General features: G+C 40.6%; 2 protein-coding genes across 51 annotated transcripts in view; one reads left to right on the plus strand and one right to left on the minus strand.

Moving 5' to 3' along the window:
• The window catches only part of ADGRL3 (adhesion G protein-coupled receptor L3), an 861,998-nt gene that overhangs the window by 287,385 nt on the left and 556,334 nt on the right, over positions 1–18,279 (minus strand). The gene's annotated exons all lie outside the window — the stretch shown is intronic.
• On the plus strand, positions 2,923–3,341 carry LOC471233 (small ribosomal subunit protein eS12-like). Its single transcript, XM_054683097.2, has one exon. The coding sequence runs from the start codon at positions 2,923–2,925 to the stop codon at positions 3,322–3,324; it is 402 nt and encodes a 133-aa protein (XP_054539072.1). The 3' UTR covers positions 3,325–3,341.

Raw genomic sequence — 18,279 nt, forward strand, 5'->3', positions numbered from 1 at the left:
CCACCGTGCCCAGCTTACAGAGGATTTTTAATATTATTACACCATGATAATGACCATCAGTAGTGCTTCTCTCATCAAAAGCATTCACTCAATATTAGGCTAACAGTCAATACTAATGGTTAATATTAATAATAACGAGGTTCGATGAATATACCTACCTATTCCTTCCAAGGGAATGTAAGTACAACATAAAAAGGGCATAGTTGAATAAATTTTAAAAAAACGAATGTTGCAGACAGGCAATTTTTACCTGTTTTACTGTGAAAGCTGAAAGCAAAAATTTTAAAGTTTCACCTCTGATTAGAATGGTTGACTCTTCTTTTATTCAAATTCAATGTTGGCATTTTTACACTTAACGGTTTTCTTTTCATGTTTTTCCACATTTGTCCTTACAAACAACTGGTGAAAGCTGTTTGTTTGAAATGTTCAAATGTGAAAGTCAATAGAGAGTACCGCTCAACCAAATAAAGGTTGAGTATTCCTTCTCTGAAATGTGTGGGACCAGAAGCATTTTGGATTTCAGATTTTTCCAGAGTTTGGAATAGTTGCAAATACATATTTGAGATATCTTGGGGATGGGATCCAAGTCTAAGCATGGAATTCATTTATGTTTCATCAATATCTTATACACACAGCCTGAAGGTAATTTTATACAATGTACTTAACAATTTTGTGCATGAAACAAAGTTTTGACAGTCTTTTGACCGCAATCTATCACATGAGGTCAGGTGTGGAATTTTCCTTTTGTGGGAGGTTGTTGACACTCAAAAAGTTTTAGATTTTGGAGCATTTCAGATTTCTAATTTTCACGTTAGAGATGCTCAATCTGACATGACACTAGAACTATTTCTTAAGTCTCTGGAGTGAAAGACCAACCCACTTTGTTATCCTATGTTTCCCTAGGAGAGTACATTCAATGTGTTACATACTTTTTCAGGGCTATTTAATAAACAGACAGAAGCAAATCCCCTAGCAATACTCAAAACTTTTAAGAACTGCATTTTTTTCTTCCTTAGCAAATAAATAAATAAATAATAAATACTAGAAATAGAATAAGGCTCTTCTCTTGCAGTTTTATTTTCACAGTAGTACTTTGGCACTTTCCCGGGAATTTGTGTGTCCTAATGACGAGGATGTGCCAATTCGTTAGCTGGATAACTGTCCTGAACAAAATTAGCAGTTTATACATTCCTTCATGGAATTCTAAGTGAACTATCAGTCCTGTGTTCAAGTGAATTATTAGATTAATCTTCAGAAATTTATTTCAAAATTTCAAAGACTGAATATATTCACTAAAATGTTTGGTATAATACAGAAGAGCTCAAATCTGAACTACTCAAACATTTAGTACCATTAAACCTTTGGATCACATGTAGTAAAAGCATGTACTACATAAAATAAAAAGGTATATAGTGAGTAATTAAAAAACCTTTTTTTAGAGAAAAAAATTTTTTTTTTTTGAGATGGAGTCTCGTGCTCTATGGCCCAGGCTGGAGTGCAGTGGTGATCTCTGCTCACTGGTTCAGGCCATTCTCCTGTCTCGGCCTCCCGAGTAGCTGGTTCTACAGGCACCCGCCACCACGCCTGGCTAATTTTTTGTATTTTTGTAGAGACGGGGTTTCACCGTGTTAGCCAGGATGGTCTCGATCTCCTCACCTCATGATCCACCCACCTCGGCCTCCCAAAGTGCTGGGATTACAGGTGTGAGCCAGCACGCCTGGCCAGAAATTTTCAAATATAAACAAAAGCAAGGAAATGAATAAAGATCTAAATTCCAAATCATTTAACCTACTTTCAAAAACAATAGCAATATATAATGAACATTTCTCAGATCATTATATATGTTTATTTAATAGTCGCACTGTTGACACACTTAGTAAGTGATCTAATAATTGCATACAACTTTAATGGAAAAGTATAAATCAATACATTCAAGGAGACTCTTGTTGATGCATTGTTTTGGGAAAAAGTTCTCACGGAAAAGATTTATCAACACAGAAATAGCAACTGAAATTTCTTTTTCTTAATACAGAGGATTTCATCACAGATACATTTAATTTACATAAATTCAAGTAGTTCTTTTATGTTATTACAATACTATAAAATTATACTTTGTAAAGATACTTTTCATTATGTACTCCATACTTTCTGCAATAATATATAATAATATCTGTACAGCACATAGGAATATATTTTTTAAAATTCAGTATATTTTATGATCTATTGAAGAAGTTTCAAAAATAATTTTGATTATACTAAACTTTAATAGTTGATTTCAGACCCTGACCCCAACATATAATTTACTTCAACTAAGTGATTATTTCAGATATTCTATTTCTTATGTGAATTCTGTCCTGAAATTTAAAACTTTTATAAATCTTTTCTGGTTATCTTGTTTTAGTAGTAAAAAAAATAAAATAAAATAAAGAACTCAAAACCCCTACTTCATTCACATATAATAGTCTTCTTGCTCACTGTTAGGTTTAGAAAATTGTACCTTTTCGGCGCGTGAGGCCTCTTTCCCTGCTGCCGCCGAGTCGTGCAGAGGCGGAGGCTTGGGTGCGTTTAAGATTCGGCTTCAGGGCTTGGCGCAGTGGCTCACGCCTGTAATCCCAGCACTTTGGGAGGCCGAGGCGGGTGGATCACAAGGTCAGGAGATCGAGATCATCCTGGCTAACACAGTGAAACCCCGTCTCTACTAAAAATACAAAAAATTAGCCGGGTGTGGTGGCGGGTGCCTGGAGTCCCAGCTACTCGGGAGGCCGAGACAGGAGAATGGCATGAAACCTCGAGGCAGAGCTTGCAGTGAGCCGAGATCGTGCCACTGCACTCCAGCCTGGGCGACAGAGTGAGACTCCGTCTCAAAAATAAAAAAAATAAAAAAATAAAAACAAGATTCGTCTTCACCGGTAACCCACCGCCATGGCCGAGGAAGGTATTGCTGCTGGAAGCGTAATGGACGTTAATACTGCTTTACAGGAGGTGCTGAAGACTGCCCTCATCCACGATTGCCTAGCACGTGGAATTCATGAAGCTACCAAAGGCTTAGACAAGCACCAAGCCCACCTTTGTGTGCTTGTATCCAACTGTGATGAGCCTGTGATGTATGTCAAGTTGGTGGAGGCCCTTTGTGCTGAACACCAAATCAACCTAATTAAGGTTGATGACAACAAGAAACTAGGGGAAAGGGTAGGCCTCTGTAAAACTGACAGAGAGGGGAAGCCTCATAAAGTGGTTGGTTGCAGTTGTGCAGTAGTTAAGGACTATGGCAAGGAGTCTCAGGCCAAGGATGTCATCGAAGAGTACTTCAAATGCAAGAAATGAAGACATAAATCTTTGGCGCGCGCGCGCACACACACACACACACACACACACACACACACACAGAAAGAAAAAAAAGAAAATTCTAGCTTTTCCATTACTGTAAAACTGGGAACTTGAATTTGTGTCATGGTATTTCAAATTCTTAACTCTAGAACATTATCAGCTAAATCAATAGTCTTGTTCATCCACTGAGCTACTTTGCCATGTTCCTGAAAGCTTTTAGTTAAAAAAAAAAAAGCTGTCATAGGAATCCAGACCATCTGGCAAGTCAATATATTCATACTTGGGGGATAATTCAGTGAAGGTTATGAAAAGTAGCAGAATATGCTGCCCCAAAATATGGCACTTGGCATATTGATGATTTTGAACTGAAGACAATTGGAAATAGATACAAGGCAAGTTCTAAGCAGACTATAAATTTACAAAGGTATCCCCTCTCTCCTCTCTACTAGGAAAAATAGAAGTTAATCACCAGAGACAACTTTAAACCTTTATCAGCCTGGAGACGGCACCAGAAGAATCCACATAATAAACCTTACTAACTACAGCAGTCTCCTCTTATCCGTGGAGAATGTGTCCCAAGGCCCCCCAGTGGATGCCTGAAACAACCGATAGCAGCAAATAGTACGCATACCAGGTTTTTCCCCATACATACACACCTATGACAAAGTTTAATTTATAAATTAGGCACAGTAAGAGATTAACAACAATAATTTATAATAAAATAGAACAATTATAACAATATACTGCAATACAAATTATATGAATACAGTCTCTCTTTCTCTCAAAATATTATATTGTACCATACAGTCATCTTTCTGTATCCACATAGTATTGGTTCCTGATCTTCCCGGGGATTTTCTGTGGATGCTTAAGTCCCTGATATAAAATGGTATAGTATTTGCATATAACCTACACACATCCTCCCATACAGTTTAAATCATCTCTGCATTACTTATAATCCCTAATACAATGTAAATATAATTTAGACAGTTGTTATACTGTATTGTTTTTCTAAAAAATCGTATTATTTTTTATTTTTATTTTTTTTTTATGTTTCCCTTTCCTGAATTTTTTCTTTTTTTTTTTTTTTTTTTTTGAGACAGAGTTTTGCTCTTGTTGCCCAGGCTGGAGTGCAATGGCGCAATCTTGGCTCACTGCAACCTCCGCCTCCCAGGTTCAAGCGATTCTCCTGCCTCAGCCTCCTGAGTAGCTGGGATTATAGGTGCCTGCCACTGTGCCCTGCTAATTTTTTTGTATTTTTAGTAGAGACAGGGTTTCACTGTGTTGGGCAGGCTGGTCTTGAACTCCTGACCTTAGGTGATCCTCCTGCCTCAGCCTCCTGAGTAGCTGGGATTATAGGTGCCTGCCACTGTGCCCTGCTAATTTTTTTGTATTTTTAGTAGAGACAGGGTTTCACTGTGTTGGGCAGGCTGGTCTTGAACTCCTGACCTTAGGTGATCCTCCTGCCTCAGCCCCAAAGTACTGGGATTACAAGCATGAGGCACCATGCCCGGCCTGTTTCCTGAATATTTTTGATCTGATGTTGTTTACTCACCTGTTTGCAGACCTCGGTTGACCGCAGGTAACTGAAACTGCGAATAGCAAAACTGCAGATAAGGGGGAACTACTGTAGCTCTCATGTTCCAGTAGTTTCCCCCATATATTTACCTTCCCACAATTTGCTGCCCTTACAAGCTCAAAGTTCTCTTCCTTTGTCTTGCCACTTCTCTACAAAATCTGTTGTTTTTTTTGTTTAGATGCTATATAGCCCTAAATTCCAATCACCCTGTTGAGTTACTCATCAGAGTTCTCCCATGTGCATCCATGAAGAACTCCTTAATAAACTCCTGTTTTTCTCTTGTTAGTCTGTCTTTTGTCAGTCTAATTTGCTGGGCCCCAACAATGAACCTAAGTTAGAAGGAAAAAGGGTTTTTCTCCTTGCCTATAGTGGTATAAAAATATTTTTTTAAGAAATTAAAATATCAAGAATTGTTTAATAAGCACAGTACCTGCAACGCATGGCAGTTATTCTTATAGGCCACACTCAATTAAAATTTCAGAATAAAATTTTACTTTTCGGAAAAGTGAGGGCTTCTTTTATTAACAATGTAATAATTTGGTGGAAAGAATTATAGGAATAAAAGGTTGCCGGTGCTTTAGGAGGTTATAATCTGGATTGTTTTGCATTATTATTGCAGCTTGAGGCCGAATGAGACAATAGTACTAGGAAAAAGAAAACTCCAGTATAAGATCAATTCTTATTCATTATTTCATATATACCAATATTTGATTTAGTATATTACTAAGGGATAACTGATCACATAATGCTTTTCTCCATGTTTCATGTTGTCCAGGGCTTAAAAAATCTCTGGTGCTAGTGCAGATGATTGTCAGATTCAAGTCTTCTCCAGCTCGGTGTTATCCACCTGGACAAGTGCATGCAAACTGTGCTCTTTCTTTCTTCCCTATTCCACCCTGTAACCTTTTACTGAAGAACAGTTCAGTATGATCGACTTTTATGCTATTTTAAGCATCATTGTAATGAACACCTTATGCATGTCTTTGCACACAAGTATGAGAGTTTCCCTAGGAAGAAAACTTAGAAGTAGATTTCCAATATACCAGGTATGTAAAACATGGTATTTTTTAAACATGGTATTTTAAACATAATATTTTAAAACATGGTAATACAAGGTAGGAAAACATGGGTTTTAGTAGGTGAGGAGGTTGAGAACACACTACCCCATAATACAGAGCTCTGACACATTGAATATTTTAAGCTGAAGAAATTGAGAAATGGCAAATGCAGGAGGGTATCTCTGATTTTCTCCTGAAGCATTTCATAAGAAACTCAAATGAGAGCTGCCCTCCATATACCGAGTGGAAAGGGGCATCTTTATCTCCAAAGATGGAGGGGAAAGAGGAATCAGAATGAATAGGCTTTGCTAAATTTCCCCCAGTTTATTTCACTTAACCCATACTTTGCCCTATCACACTTTTTCATAACTGCACACTTCATCAAATCTCACATAAAAATACTCAGGTTTAACCATTTTGGGGGGTCTTCATTTCCTTAGGAAGTCTCTCATGTCATGTAAAACTTAAATTAAATAAATGTGTATATTTTTCTATTGTTAATGTCTTTGGTTACAGAGTCCCAGCCAAGAATGTAGATAGATAGAATGAAAATATTGTTTTCCTTCTCTGCAGTTTCTGGTGATGAGGATGGGACTGCATTGGCTAGGTCACTCAACAACTCTGGGGCTGCCACTGACTAAGCCAGCAAAGAATTCTTACTGAGTCAGTTTCCCGGATCTCTACCTGCAGTGGCCAGTTGAGAGGGAAGGTAAGATTTTTTTTCCTGTCCAGTCCTTTCCAAATTCAGATTAGCAGGAGAAATTTGTAAGAATTATTCTTTTGAATTGTGACTCTCACAAATTTGGTTCTAAGTACTCAGTGATTATTGATCCTTTCCTCCCAGGAAAGCCATGGCGTTCTTATTTGTCTCACTTTATATTGAGAGCTTGGCTTGACTTTACACCTGTCAGGGCACACAGATTGTCAGGCCTGCATCTGCAGGTGGCCAACTGTTAGATAGGGGCCCTGAGATATGAAGATGGCTGAACAGAAATGTGGGCTGCACCCCATTTGCAGCTGATAGCCTACTGGCATGACTAGCTTGTAGGAGGTTTTGTCTACATCTGTCATTCTTCTATCTTTGGTAGTGGCACTGGATCATGAGGGTGGCTTCTTTTGCACCCTCTCTGGGGAAGTCTCTTGTATCTGTGGTTAGCCTATAAAAGGGCTTATTGATTTTGATTTTGAGTCACATGGAATAGATAGATACCCCTTTGGTTTAAAAAAGGTGGTGGGGAGTGGTTGTGGTTGGCTCATGCCTGTAATCCCTGCACTTTGGGAGGCTGAGGCAGAAGGATTGTTTGAGCCCAGGAGTTTGAGACCAGTTTAGGCAACACAATGAGTTCTTGATCTCTAAAAAAATAATTAATTAAAGGAAAAGGGTCCATCTCTTCTGGGTCTTTGTAATTAGGGGACAAAAGGGGATTCAATTGTGTCAGGAAAATTTACTGTTTGTCCCATTCAACACCTGACAATCATATTTGAAAGGATTTTTTTGTTCAAAATACTCTATGGTCAGAAATGGGCTTAACTGGAGGCTGATCTTCAGAGCCTGAGAGGAACTATTTTTAAGGCCTTCTCTCCTAATATGGAATTATGCAGTTATGAAAGGAGTTATCCAGCTTGCTTTAGGCAGACAGTAAGGGAAGGGTCCCTGGAGAACTTCCAACCCATCCCACAAGCATTTATACCAGATGTTTTGTGCAGATAAGGGAACTTGCACAGGGGTCTTGCCTAAACATGCCCACAGTGGAAAATTCCATTCCTTAACACATGTGCAGTAAGAGAAATAAATCAATATGGAGGGACTCAGTCTAAGGACCCACATGTGCACTGGAAGGGTGGGGTAGAATTCACACCTTAAGCCCTTGTATTCAACTGTGAAGGAAGCAACTGGAAACCTGCTTTCAGGACCCCTTTTTGTTTTTTGCTGAGAGCTTTCCTTTTGCTTAATAAATTCTGCTCCACTCACTCTTTGATGACCTTGTGCCTAATTATTCTTGGTTGTGAGAAAAGAACCCAAATCTAGTTGAGCTAAGGAGGAAAAACTCCACATCACTTAGAGAGAAAGAACATCAGAAAGGCTTTGTGTAACAATTTATTAAAACATTCTAAAGGCATGCAACTCATAGGGATCTTTATTTCCATTTTAGTTGGAAATATGTTCTCTGATATGAAGTAGCAAATTCAAGATAATGTAATTTGATAGGTAGGTCAGCCTCTTTATTATTCCGGCTGCAACACAGTTTTCTGAAGAGTTTAAAACAACTACCATTGTCTTACAAATTGAGTCTATACAAACAGGAATGCAGCACTAGGAGCAATTCAAAGGCCACCCATCCTTCTTAACAATCCCCAAATCTCTCCTGTTCATATCAAGATGCTTGCAGATACTTTAAAAAGTCAAAACATTGGAAATATAATTGTCCTGCACTTAGAAAATATTACCTTAAATCTATGATAATAGATATGCCTCAAAATGCCCTCAGAGAAACCTTACATCCTTTCTTTGTGCCTTTCAGACATAAATATTTGACCCTGTCCTCTCTAGGACCTGAGGGCGATCTTTTTGCTATGCAAACTTCCTGGGAGATAACTCTTGCTTCTAAACAAAAGGAAAAAAAATAATCGGCGTTTTGAAAACAAACTGCTTCAGTGTCCATCACCCAAAATTTAGTCCACAACTTCCAGAAAATGACTTAACAACAAACAAAAATCTTAAAAGCCTCCTCTATAAATGTAGGTAAACAGGTAACCCTAACTTGTCCCATTTTCCAGAAATACAATTTGGATACAAATGTAAAGTGGAGATAAACCAGTAATTTTTTACTAATACGTTTTACTGAATAATGACTAAAATTTTAGAATAAAACTCTAAGATCTCTGTTTGAAGCTGTCTGTATGGCTATGTATATTTAGGTTTACTTGTGTCAGGCCTCTGAGCCCAAGCCAAGCCATCGCATCCCCTGTGATCTGCACCTATACACCCAGATGGCCTGAAGTAACTAAAGAATCACAAAAGAAGTGAATATGCCCTGCCCCACCTTAACTGATGACATTCCACCACAAAAGAAGTGTAAATGGCCGGTCCTTGCCTTAACTGATGACATTACCTTGTGAAAGTCCTTTTCCTGGCTCATCCTGGCTCCAAAAGCACCCCCACTGAGCACTTTGCGACCCCCACTCCTGCCCACTGAGCACCTTGTGACCCCCACTCCTACCCGCCAGAGAACAAACCCCCTTGGACTGTAATTTTCCTTTACCTACCCAAATCCTATGAAACGGCCCCACCCTTATCTCCCTTCACTGACTCTTTTCGGACTCAGCCTGCCTGCACCCAGCTGAAATAAACAGCCATGTTGCTCACACAAAGCCTGTTTGGTGGTCTCTTCACGTGGACGTGCATGAAATTTGGTGCCGTGACTCGGATCGGGGGACCTCCCTTGGGAGATCAATCCCCTGTCCTCCTGCTCTTTGCTCCATGAGAAAGATCCACCTACGACCTCAGGTCCTCAGACCGACCAGCCCAAGAAACATCTCACCAATTTCAAATCCGGTAAGCGGCCTCTTTTTACTCTCTTCTCCAACCTCCCTCACTATCCCTCAACCTCTTTCTCCTTTCAATCTTGGCGCCACACTTCAATCTCTCCCTTCTCTTAATTTCAATTCCTTTCATTTTCTGGTAGAGACAAAAGAGACATGTTTTATCCGTGAACCCAAAACTCCGGCGCCGGTCACGGAGTGGGAAGGCAGCCTTCCCTTGGTATTTAATCATTGCAGGGACGCCTCTCTGATTATACACTCACGTTTCAAGGGTGTCAGACCATGCAGGGACGCCTGCCTTGGTCCTTCACCCTTAGTAGCAAGTCCCGCTTTCCTGGGGCAGGGGCAAGTACCCCTCAACCCCTTCCCCTTCACCCTTAGCAGCAAGTCCCGCTTTACTGGGGCAGGGGCAAATACCCCTCAACCCCTTCCCCTTCACCCTTAGCGGCAAGTCCCGCTTTCCTGGGGCAGGGGCAAGTACCCCTCAACCCCTTCTCCTTCACCCTTAGCGGCAAGTCCCGCTTTCCTAGGGGGCAAGAACCCCCCAATCGCTTATTTCCGCACCCCAACCTCTTATCTCTGCACCCCAATCCCTTATTTCCGCACCCTGACCTCTTATCTCTGTGCCTCAATCCCTTATTTCTGTGTCCCAACCCTTTCTCTGCTTTTCTGGAGGGGAAGAAACCCCCACCCCTTCTCCGTGTCTCTACTCTTTTCTCTGGGCTTGCCTCCTTCACTATGGGCAAGCTTCCACCTTCCATTCCTCTTTCTTCTCCCTTAGCCTGTATTCTTAAGAACTTAAAACCTCTTCAATTCTCACCTGACCTAAAATCTAAGCATCTTATTTTCTTCTGGAATGCTGCTTGACCCCAATACAAACTCAACAGTAGTTCCAAATAGCCAGAAAACGGCACTTTCAATTTTTCCATCCTACAAGATCTAAATAATTCTTGTCGTAAAATGGGCAAATGGTCTGAGGTGCCTGACGTCCAGGCATTCTTTTACACATCAGTCCCTTCCTAGTCTCTGTGCCCAGTGCAACTCGTCCCAAATCTTCCTTCTTTCCCTCCCTCCTGTCCCCTCAGTACCGACCCCAAGCGTCGCTGAGTCTTTCTAATCTTCCTTTTCTACAGACCCATCTGACCTCTCCCCTCCTCGACAGGCCAAGCTAGGCCCCAATTCTTCCTCAGCCTCCGCTCCTCCACCCTGTAATCTTTTTATCGCCTCCCCTCCTCACACCTGGTCTGGCTTACAGTTTCGTTCTGTGACTAGCCCTCCCCGACCTGCCCAGCAATTTACTCTTAAAAAGGTGGCTGGAGCCAAAGGCATAGTCAAGGTTAATGCTCCTTTTTCTTTACCCCAAATCAGATAGCGTTTAGGCTCTTTTTCATCAAATATAAAAATCCAGCCCAGTTCATGGCTCGTTTGGCAGCAACCCTGAGACACTTTACAGCCCTAGCCCCTAAAAGGTCAAAGGCCATCTTATTCTCAATATACATTTTATTACCCAATCTGCTCCCGACATTAAATAAAACTCCAAAAACTAGAATCTGGCCCTCAAACCCCACAACAGGACTTAACCTCACCTTCAAGGTGTGCAATAACAGAAAAAAGTTGCAATTCCTTGCCTCCACTGTGAGACAAACCCCAGCCACATCTCCAGCACACAAGAACTTCCAAACGACTGAACTGTAGCAGCCAGGTGTTCCTCCAGAACCTCCTCCCCCAGGAACTTGCTACACATGCTGGAAATCTCGCCACTGGGCCAAGGAACACCCGCAGCCCGGGATTCCTCCTAAGCCGCGTCCCATCTGTGTGGGACCCCACTGAAAATTGGACTGTTCAACTCACCTGGCAGCCACTCCCAGAGCTCCTGGAACTCTGGCCCAAGAGGCTCTCTGACTGACTCCTTCTTGGCTTACCGGCTGAAGATTGACACTGCCCGATCGCCTCGGAAGCCCCCTAGACCATCACGGATGGCAAGCTTCGGGTAACTCTCACAGTGGAAGGTAAGCCTGTCCCCTTCTTAATCAATACGGAGGCTACTCACTCCACATTACTTTCTTTTCAAGGGCCTGTTTCCCTTGCCTCCATAACTGTTGTGGGTACTGATGGCCAGGCTTCTAAACCTCTTAAAACTCCCCAACTCTGGTGCCAACTTAGACAATACTCTTTTAAGTACTCCTTTTTAGTTATCCCCACCTGCCCAGTTCCCTTATTAGGCTGAGACACTTTAACTAAATTATCTGCTTCCCTGACTATTCCTGGACTACAGCTATATCTCATTGCCGCCATTCTTCCCAATCCAAAGCCTCCTTTGGGTCCTCCTCTTGTATCCCCCCACCTTAACCCACAAGTATAAGATACCTCTACTCCCTCCTTGGCGACCAATCATGCACCCCTTACCATCTCATTAAAACCTAATCACCCTTACCCCACTCAACGCCAATATCCCATCCCGCAGCACACTTTAAAAAGATTAAAGCCTGTTATCACTCGCCTGCTACAGCATGGCCTTTTAAAGCCTATAAACTCTCCTTACAATTCCCCCATTTTACCTGTCCTAAAACCAGACAAGCCTTACAAGTTAGTTCAGGATCTGCACCTTATCAACCAAATTGTTTTGCCTATCCACCCCGTGGTGCCAAACCCATATACTCTCCTATCCTGAATACCTGCCTCTACAACCCAATATTCTGTTCTAGATCTCAAACATGCTTTCTTTACTATTCCTTTGCACCCTTAATCCCAGCCTCTCTTCGCTTTCACTTGGACTGACCCTGACACCCATCAAGCTCAGCAAATTACCTAGGCTGTACTGCCGCAAAGCTTCACAGACAGCCCCCATTACTTCAATCAAGCCCAAATTTCTTCCTCAACTGTTACCTATCTCAGCATAATTCTCATAAAAACACACGTGCTCTCCCTGCCAATCGTTTCCGACTGATCTCTCAAACCCAAGCACCTTCTACAAAACAACAACTCCTTTCCTTCCTAGGCATGGTTAGCGCGGTCAGAATTCTTACACAAGAGCCAGGACCACATCCTGTAGCCTTTCTGTCCAAACAACTTGACCTTACTGTTTTAGCCTAGTCCTCATGTCTGCATGCAGCGGCTGCCGCTGCATTACTTTTAGAGGCCCTCAAAATCACAAACTATGCTCAACTCACTCTCTACAGTTCTCATAACTTCCAAAATCTATTTTCTTCCTCATACCTGATGCATATACTTTCTGCTTCCCCGCTCCTTCAGCTATACCCACTCTTTGTTGAGTCTCCCACAATTACCTTTGTTCCTGGCCCAGACTTTAATCCTGCCTCCCACATTATTCCCGATACCACACCTGACCCCCATGACTGTATCTCTCTGATCCACCTGACATTAACCCCATTTCCCCAAATTTCCTTCTTTCCTGTTCCTCACCCTGATCATGCTTGATTTATTGATGGCGGTTCCACCAGGCCTAATCGCCACACACCAGCAAAGGCAGATGATGCTATAGTACAAGCCACTAGCCCGCCTCTTAGAACCTCTCATTTCCTTTCCATCGTGGAAATCTATCCTCAAAGAAATAACTTCTCAGTGTTCCATCTGCTATTCTGCTCAGGGTTCCATCTGCTATTCTACTACTCCTCAGGGATTATTCAGGCCCCCTCCCTTCCCTACACATCAAGCTCGAGGATTTGCCCCACCCAGGACTGGCAAATTAGCTTTACTCAACATGCCCTGAGTCAGATAACTAAAATACCTCTTAGTCTAGGTAGATACTTTCACTGGATAGGTAGAGGCCTTTCCTACAGGGTGTGAGAAGGCCACTGCAGTCATTTCTTCCCTTCTGTCAGACATAATTCCTCAGTTTAGCCTTCCCACCTCAATACAGTCTGATAACAGACGAGCCTTTATCAGTCAAATCAGCCAAGCAGTTTTTCAGGCTCTTAGTATTCAGTGAAACCTTTATATCCCTTACGGTCCTCTGTCTTCAAGCAAAGTAGAATGGACTAAAGGTCTTTTAAAAACACACCTCACCAAGCTCAGCCACCAACTTAAAAAGGACTGGACAATACTTTTACCACTTTCCCTTCTCAGAATTCAGGCCTGTCTTCAGAATGCTACAGGGTACAGCCCATTTAAGCTCCTGTATAGATGCTCCTTTTTATTAGGCCCCAGTCTCATTCGACACCAGACCAACTTAGACTGTGCCCCAAAAAACCTGTCATCCCTACTATCTTCTGTCTAGTCATACTCCTATTCACCGTTCTCAACTACTCATACATGCCCTGCTCTTGTTTACACTGCTGGTTTACACTGTTTTTCCAAGCCATCACAACTGATATCTCCTGGTGCTATCCCCAAACTGCCACTCTTAACTCTTGAAGTAAATACATAATCTTTGCTGGCAGGACTATGCTGAATCTCCTTAGGCACTCTCTAATCAGATATCCTGAGTCTTCCCAATTCTTAGACCTTTTATACCTGTTTTTCTCCTTCTGTTATTCCATTTAGTTTCTCAATTCATCCAAAACCGTATTCAGGCCATCACCAATCATGCTATACGACAAATGTTTCTTCTAACATCCCCACAATATCACCCCTTACCACAAGACCTCCCTTCAGCTTAATCTCTCCCACTCTAGGTTCCCACGCCGCCCCTAATCCCGCTTGAAGCAGCCCTGAGAAACATCGACCATTCTCTCTCCATATCACCCCCAAAAAATTTTCGCCACCCCAACACTTCAACACTATTTTGTTTTATTTTTCTTATTAAGAAGGCAGGAATGTCAGGCCTCTGGGCCCAAGCCAAGCCATCACATCCCCTGTGACCTGCACCTATACGCTCAGATGGCCTGAAGTAACTAAAGAATCACAAAAGAAGTGAATATGCCCTGCCCCACCTTAACTGATGACATTCCACCACAAAAGAAGTGTAAATGGCCGGTCCTTGCCTTAACTGATGACATTACCTTGTGAAAGTCCTTTTCCTGGCTCATCCTGGCTCCAAAAGCACCCCCACTGAGCACCTTGCGACCCCCACTCCTGCCCACTGAGCACCTTGCGACCCCCACTCCTGCCCGCCAGAGAACAAACCCCCTTGGACTGTAATTTTCCTTTACCTACCCAAATCCTATAAAACGGCCCCACCCTTATCTCCCTTCGCTGACTCTCTTTTCGGACTCAGCCCGCCTGCAACCAGGTGAAATAAACAGCCATGTTGCTCACACAAAGCCTGTTTGGTGGTCTCTTCACACAGACGCACATGAAAACTTGTATATGTATATGTAATGTATACATGATACTCTCCTACTTCTGAATAGTGTTACCAAATTAATTTATAAAATTCTGTAATGGTTTATTCAAATTGGCTTAGAGATAAATGAACATTTACATAAAATAAATATTCCTGAAACCCCAGGAAATACAGAATGTGAAAAGTTTTCATGTTCACATGACTTGGATATGTTTGTTGATATAAAAGATTAGTTTAATATGGTTGGTTTAATAAAAATAGCTATGTATTCTGAGTTATTAGCATTACGTATAATATGAGCATACATTTTTATTCTACTGGATTTAGTAGCCAAATAAGGTTAAAAATAGTTAAGAGGGAAATAAGTTAAAATGTTGGTTAGCTTTGTTTGGTATTATACTATGTCTGCCTAAATTCAGTTTCTAAAAAATATTTATAGTAACTTTCAACCTTAGAATTATGCTAAATTATATATATATGTATATAGTGTTTATGTGTGTGTTTCAAAATTTCCAAATAGAATATAATACTGAAACATTCATTACTGAACATAATTTAAATTTATGTATTTTTGGCATCTTGTTTTTATACAGTATAAAGAAACTAAATATATTTGGGTATGTTAATACACATGAGAAACTATACCGTGAGGAAATAGCATATACCTATAAAACACAAGATAGTATATTTGTCAATGTGCCACTCAGCTACAGAATACTGACATATGACAGGCAATTCACAATTGTCTATTTCCTAGTTTTCTCTGAAAAAGAAATGTTGCTTACTTTGAGGGCCGAGGCAGGCGGATCACGAGGTCAGGAGATGGAGACCAGCCTGCTAACATAGTGAAACCCCGTCTCTACTAAAAAAAAAAAAATAGCTGGACATGGTGGCACGCACCTGTAGTCCCAGCTACTTGGGAGGCTAAGGTAGGAGAATTGTTTGAACCTGGGAGGCAGAGGTTTCAGTGAGCCAAGATAACGCCACTGCACTCCAGCCTGGGTGACACAGCAACACTCTGTCTCAAAAAAAAAAAAAAAAGAAAAGAAATGTTACTAACGGTTAAAAATAAATGAAACTCCTATGAATAAAAAGAGTAAAGAAAAAAAATCTTTATGCAAAGTGTGCAAGAAAAGTAGGATGTGTTTTTGATTTAAAAAGAGAAATGTGGTATGAAGCATATATTTCTTTTTTTAAGGGGAAAAAAAGAGTAATTTTGTCCTAAGGTAGAATGACTGGTTGTTCCAGAATGAGAAAAAGGAAAAGAGTAGCATCAAAACTGAATGGATGTTAAAAAACATGTAGAGGGTTTGTAGGAAAAGAATTTTATGTGTAGCCAGCTGCTAAGATAGAATGGATTTATTTCTAAGTTAAAGAAAATGAGACAACATTATAAGCATAATGATGTAAAGCCAGAATGATAGTTTTCTTGGATTATTGGTCTGTTCTTATTAAAAAATAAGAGATCTCTCTTTATCTTTTAAGTAATCTACTTAGGAAACAAAGATTTTTGTATCTTAGCAAAATAATTTCCTGTGCTTCATGTTGTATTTATCAGATCTTTGCTTAGGAAAACCAAGTTTTCTCAATATTAGAAGAGCTAAAATTTTTTTCACAGTTATTTAACTTAGGGTATTTGCCTTTGAAATCTTTTATTGTCACACTAGTTAAATAAATAAGTATTGTTTCATAGTAGTAAGCCTACTTAATGACATGTTCAAAACTTTTCACATTTTTGACAAGCACCTCAATATCAAATTTAAATAGTCTTTTTGACCTCAAAACTAACTTTGTGATTTCCCAGAGCACCCCTGGAAAATCTTAAATAATATGTTCTCTCATCTTGTAAAAAGAGAGATGTTAAACTCATTAGATTTATTTGAGATACTGAATTACATAAGAAGCATTGTCAAATAAAAAGTAATGCTTAACCTTCTTTAAGTTGTATTTGTATGGCTATATATTTTTAATATAAATGTTTCAAAAATTTTATGAAATTCCTAGAAATTTGTCAATGTTCTTTCTGTCTACATAAATCACTCATAATCAGTTATCTTAGAACATTATATGCCACATTATAATAAGCTCCTATCAGATCTTTAACCATGACCACTTTAAGTCTTTTGTCATTTACAGACAATTATTGTTTTACTCAGATTCTTCTCTGAAAATGTTCACAATTAGCAGCAGGCCAAAATTGCTCTATCTTCAAACAAATTCATGAAACATACTCTAATAAATACTCTGAAGTACAGGTTTCTGATAATTTTATTTATTTGTTTGTTTATTTATCTATTTATTTATTAGAGACAGAGTCTCACTCTGTTGCCCAGGCTGGAGTATAGTGGTGTGATCATAGCTCACTGCAGCCTCCAGCTCCTGGGCACAAGCACTCCTCTCACGTCAGCCACCTGAGGATTTGAGACACTATAGGTATGTGCCACCACACCCAGCTAATTAATTTATTTTTGTAGAGATGGGGTCGCACTTTGTTGCCCAGGCTGGTATTGAACTTCTGGCTTCAAGCAATCCTTCTATCTCAGTCTTTCAATGTGGCAGGACTACAAGTGTGTGCCACCATGCCTGGCTAAATTTTAAAATTTTGTGTAGAGACGGGATCTTGCTTTGTTGCTCAGGCTGGTATTGAACTCCTCGCTTCAAGCAATCCTCCTGTGTCAGTCTCCTAAAGTGCTGGGGCTAAGGGCATGAGCCACCCATGCCTGGCCTCTGGCAATAATAAGATCATATGCTTTGACTGGGTAAAAATTTCCAGAACTCTAGTTAAAAAATCTGATTGATTCATAAAACTAACCCAAGATCATGCAAAATTATAACTGAGCTCCATCTTGCTTCTAACCTCCAAACTGTCCTTGTTCCTTCCTGGGCATAGGCTGAACTAACTTTGGGAGGAACTTAGTTTATAATTTAAAACAAAGATGATAACAGCCCTTTCCCAAAACAAACTTCCTTCTTGCCTGGAGACTAGATTGCCTTTGTAGGACTAACAAATTAGCCACAAGTTTAGAAATTATGGTTTAGGAGTCATGAAGCTGGAGTCTACAAGATTCTGACCCTCCCTAAACTACTCCTAAGATCAGTGTTTGAGATGTTTTTGCAAACCTTCACTTGATGGACCAGCTGGCATCACCCAGATTGATAAAGTGGCTCATTTGATCTTGTGGTCCCCACCCAGGAACTGACTCAGCACAAAAAGACAGCTTCAATTCCCTATGATTTCATCTCCTACCTAACCAATTAGCACTCCTGGTTCACTGGCTTCCCCCCACCAAGTCGTCCTTAGAAACTCTGACACCCAAATGCTCGGGGAGACTGATCTGAGTAATAATAAAACTCTGGTCTCCCACACAGCTGGGTCTGTGTGAATTATTCTTTCTCTGTTGCAATTTCCCTGTCTCAATATACAGATCTTGGAGGGTGGAGCCAAGATGGCCAAATAGGAACAGCTCCAGTCTAGAGCTCCCAGCATGAGCGACCCAGAAGATGAGTGATTTCTGCATTTCCAACTG

The sequence above is a fragment of the Pan troglodytes genome, chromosome 3 (genome assembly GCF_028858775.2).
Source record: "Pan troglodytes isolate AG18354 chromosome 3, NHGRI_mPanTro3-v2.0_pri, whole genome shotgun sequence".
In the NCBI taxonomy this organism is placed as follows: domain Eukaryota; kingdom Metazoa; phylum Chordata; class Mammalia; order Primates; family Hominidae; genus Pan; species Pan troglodytes.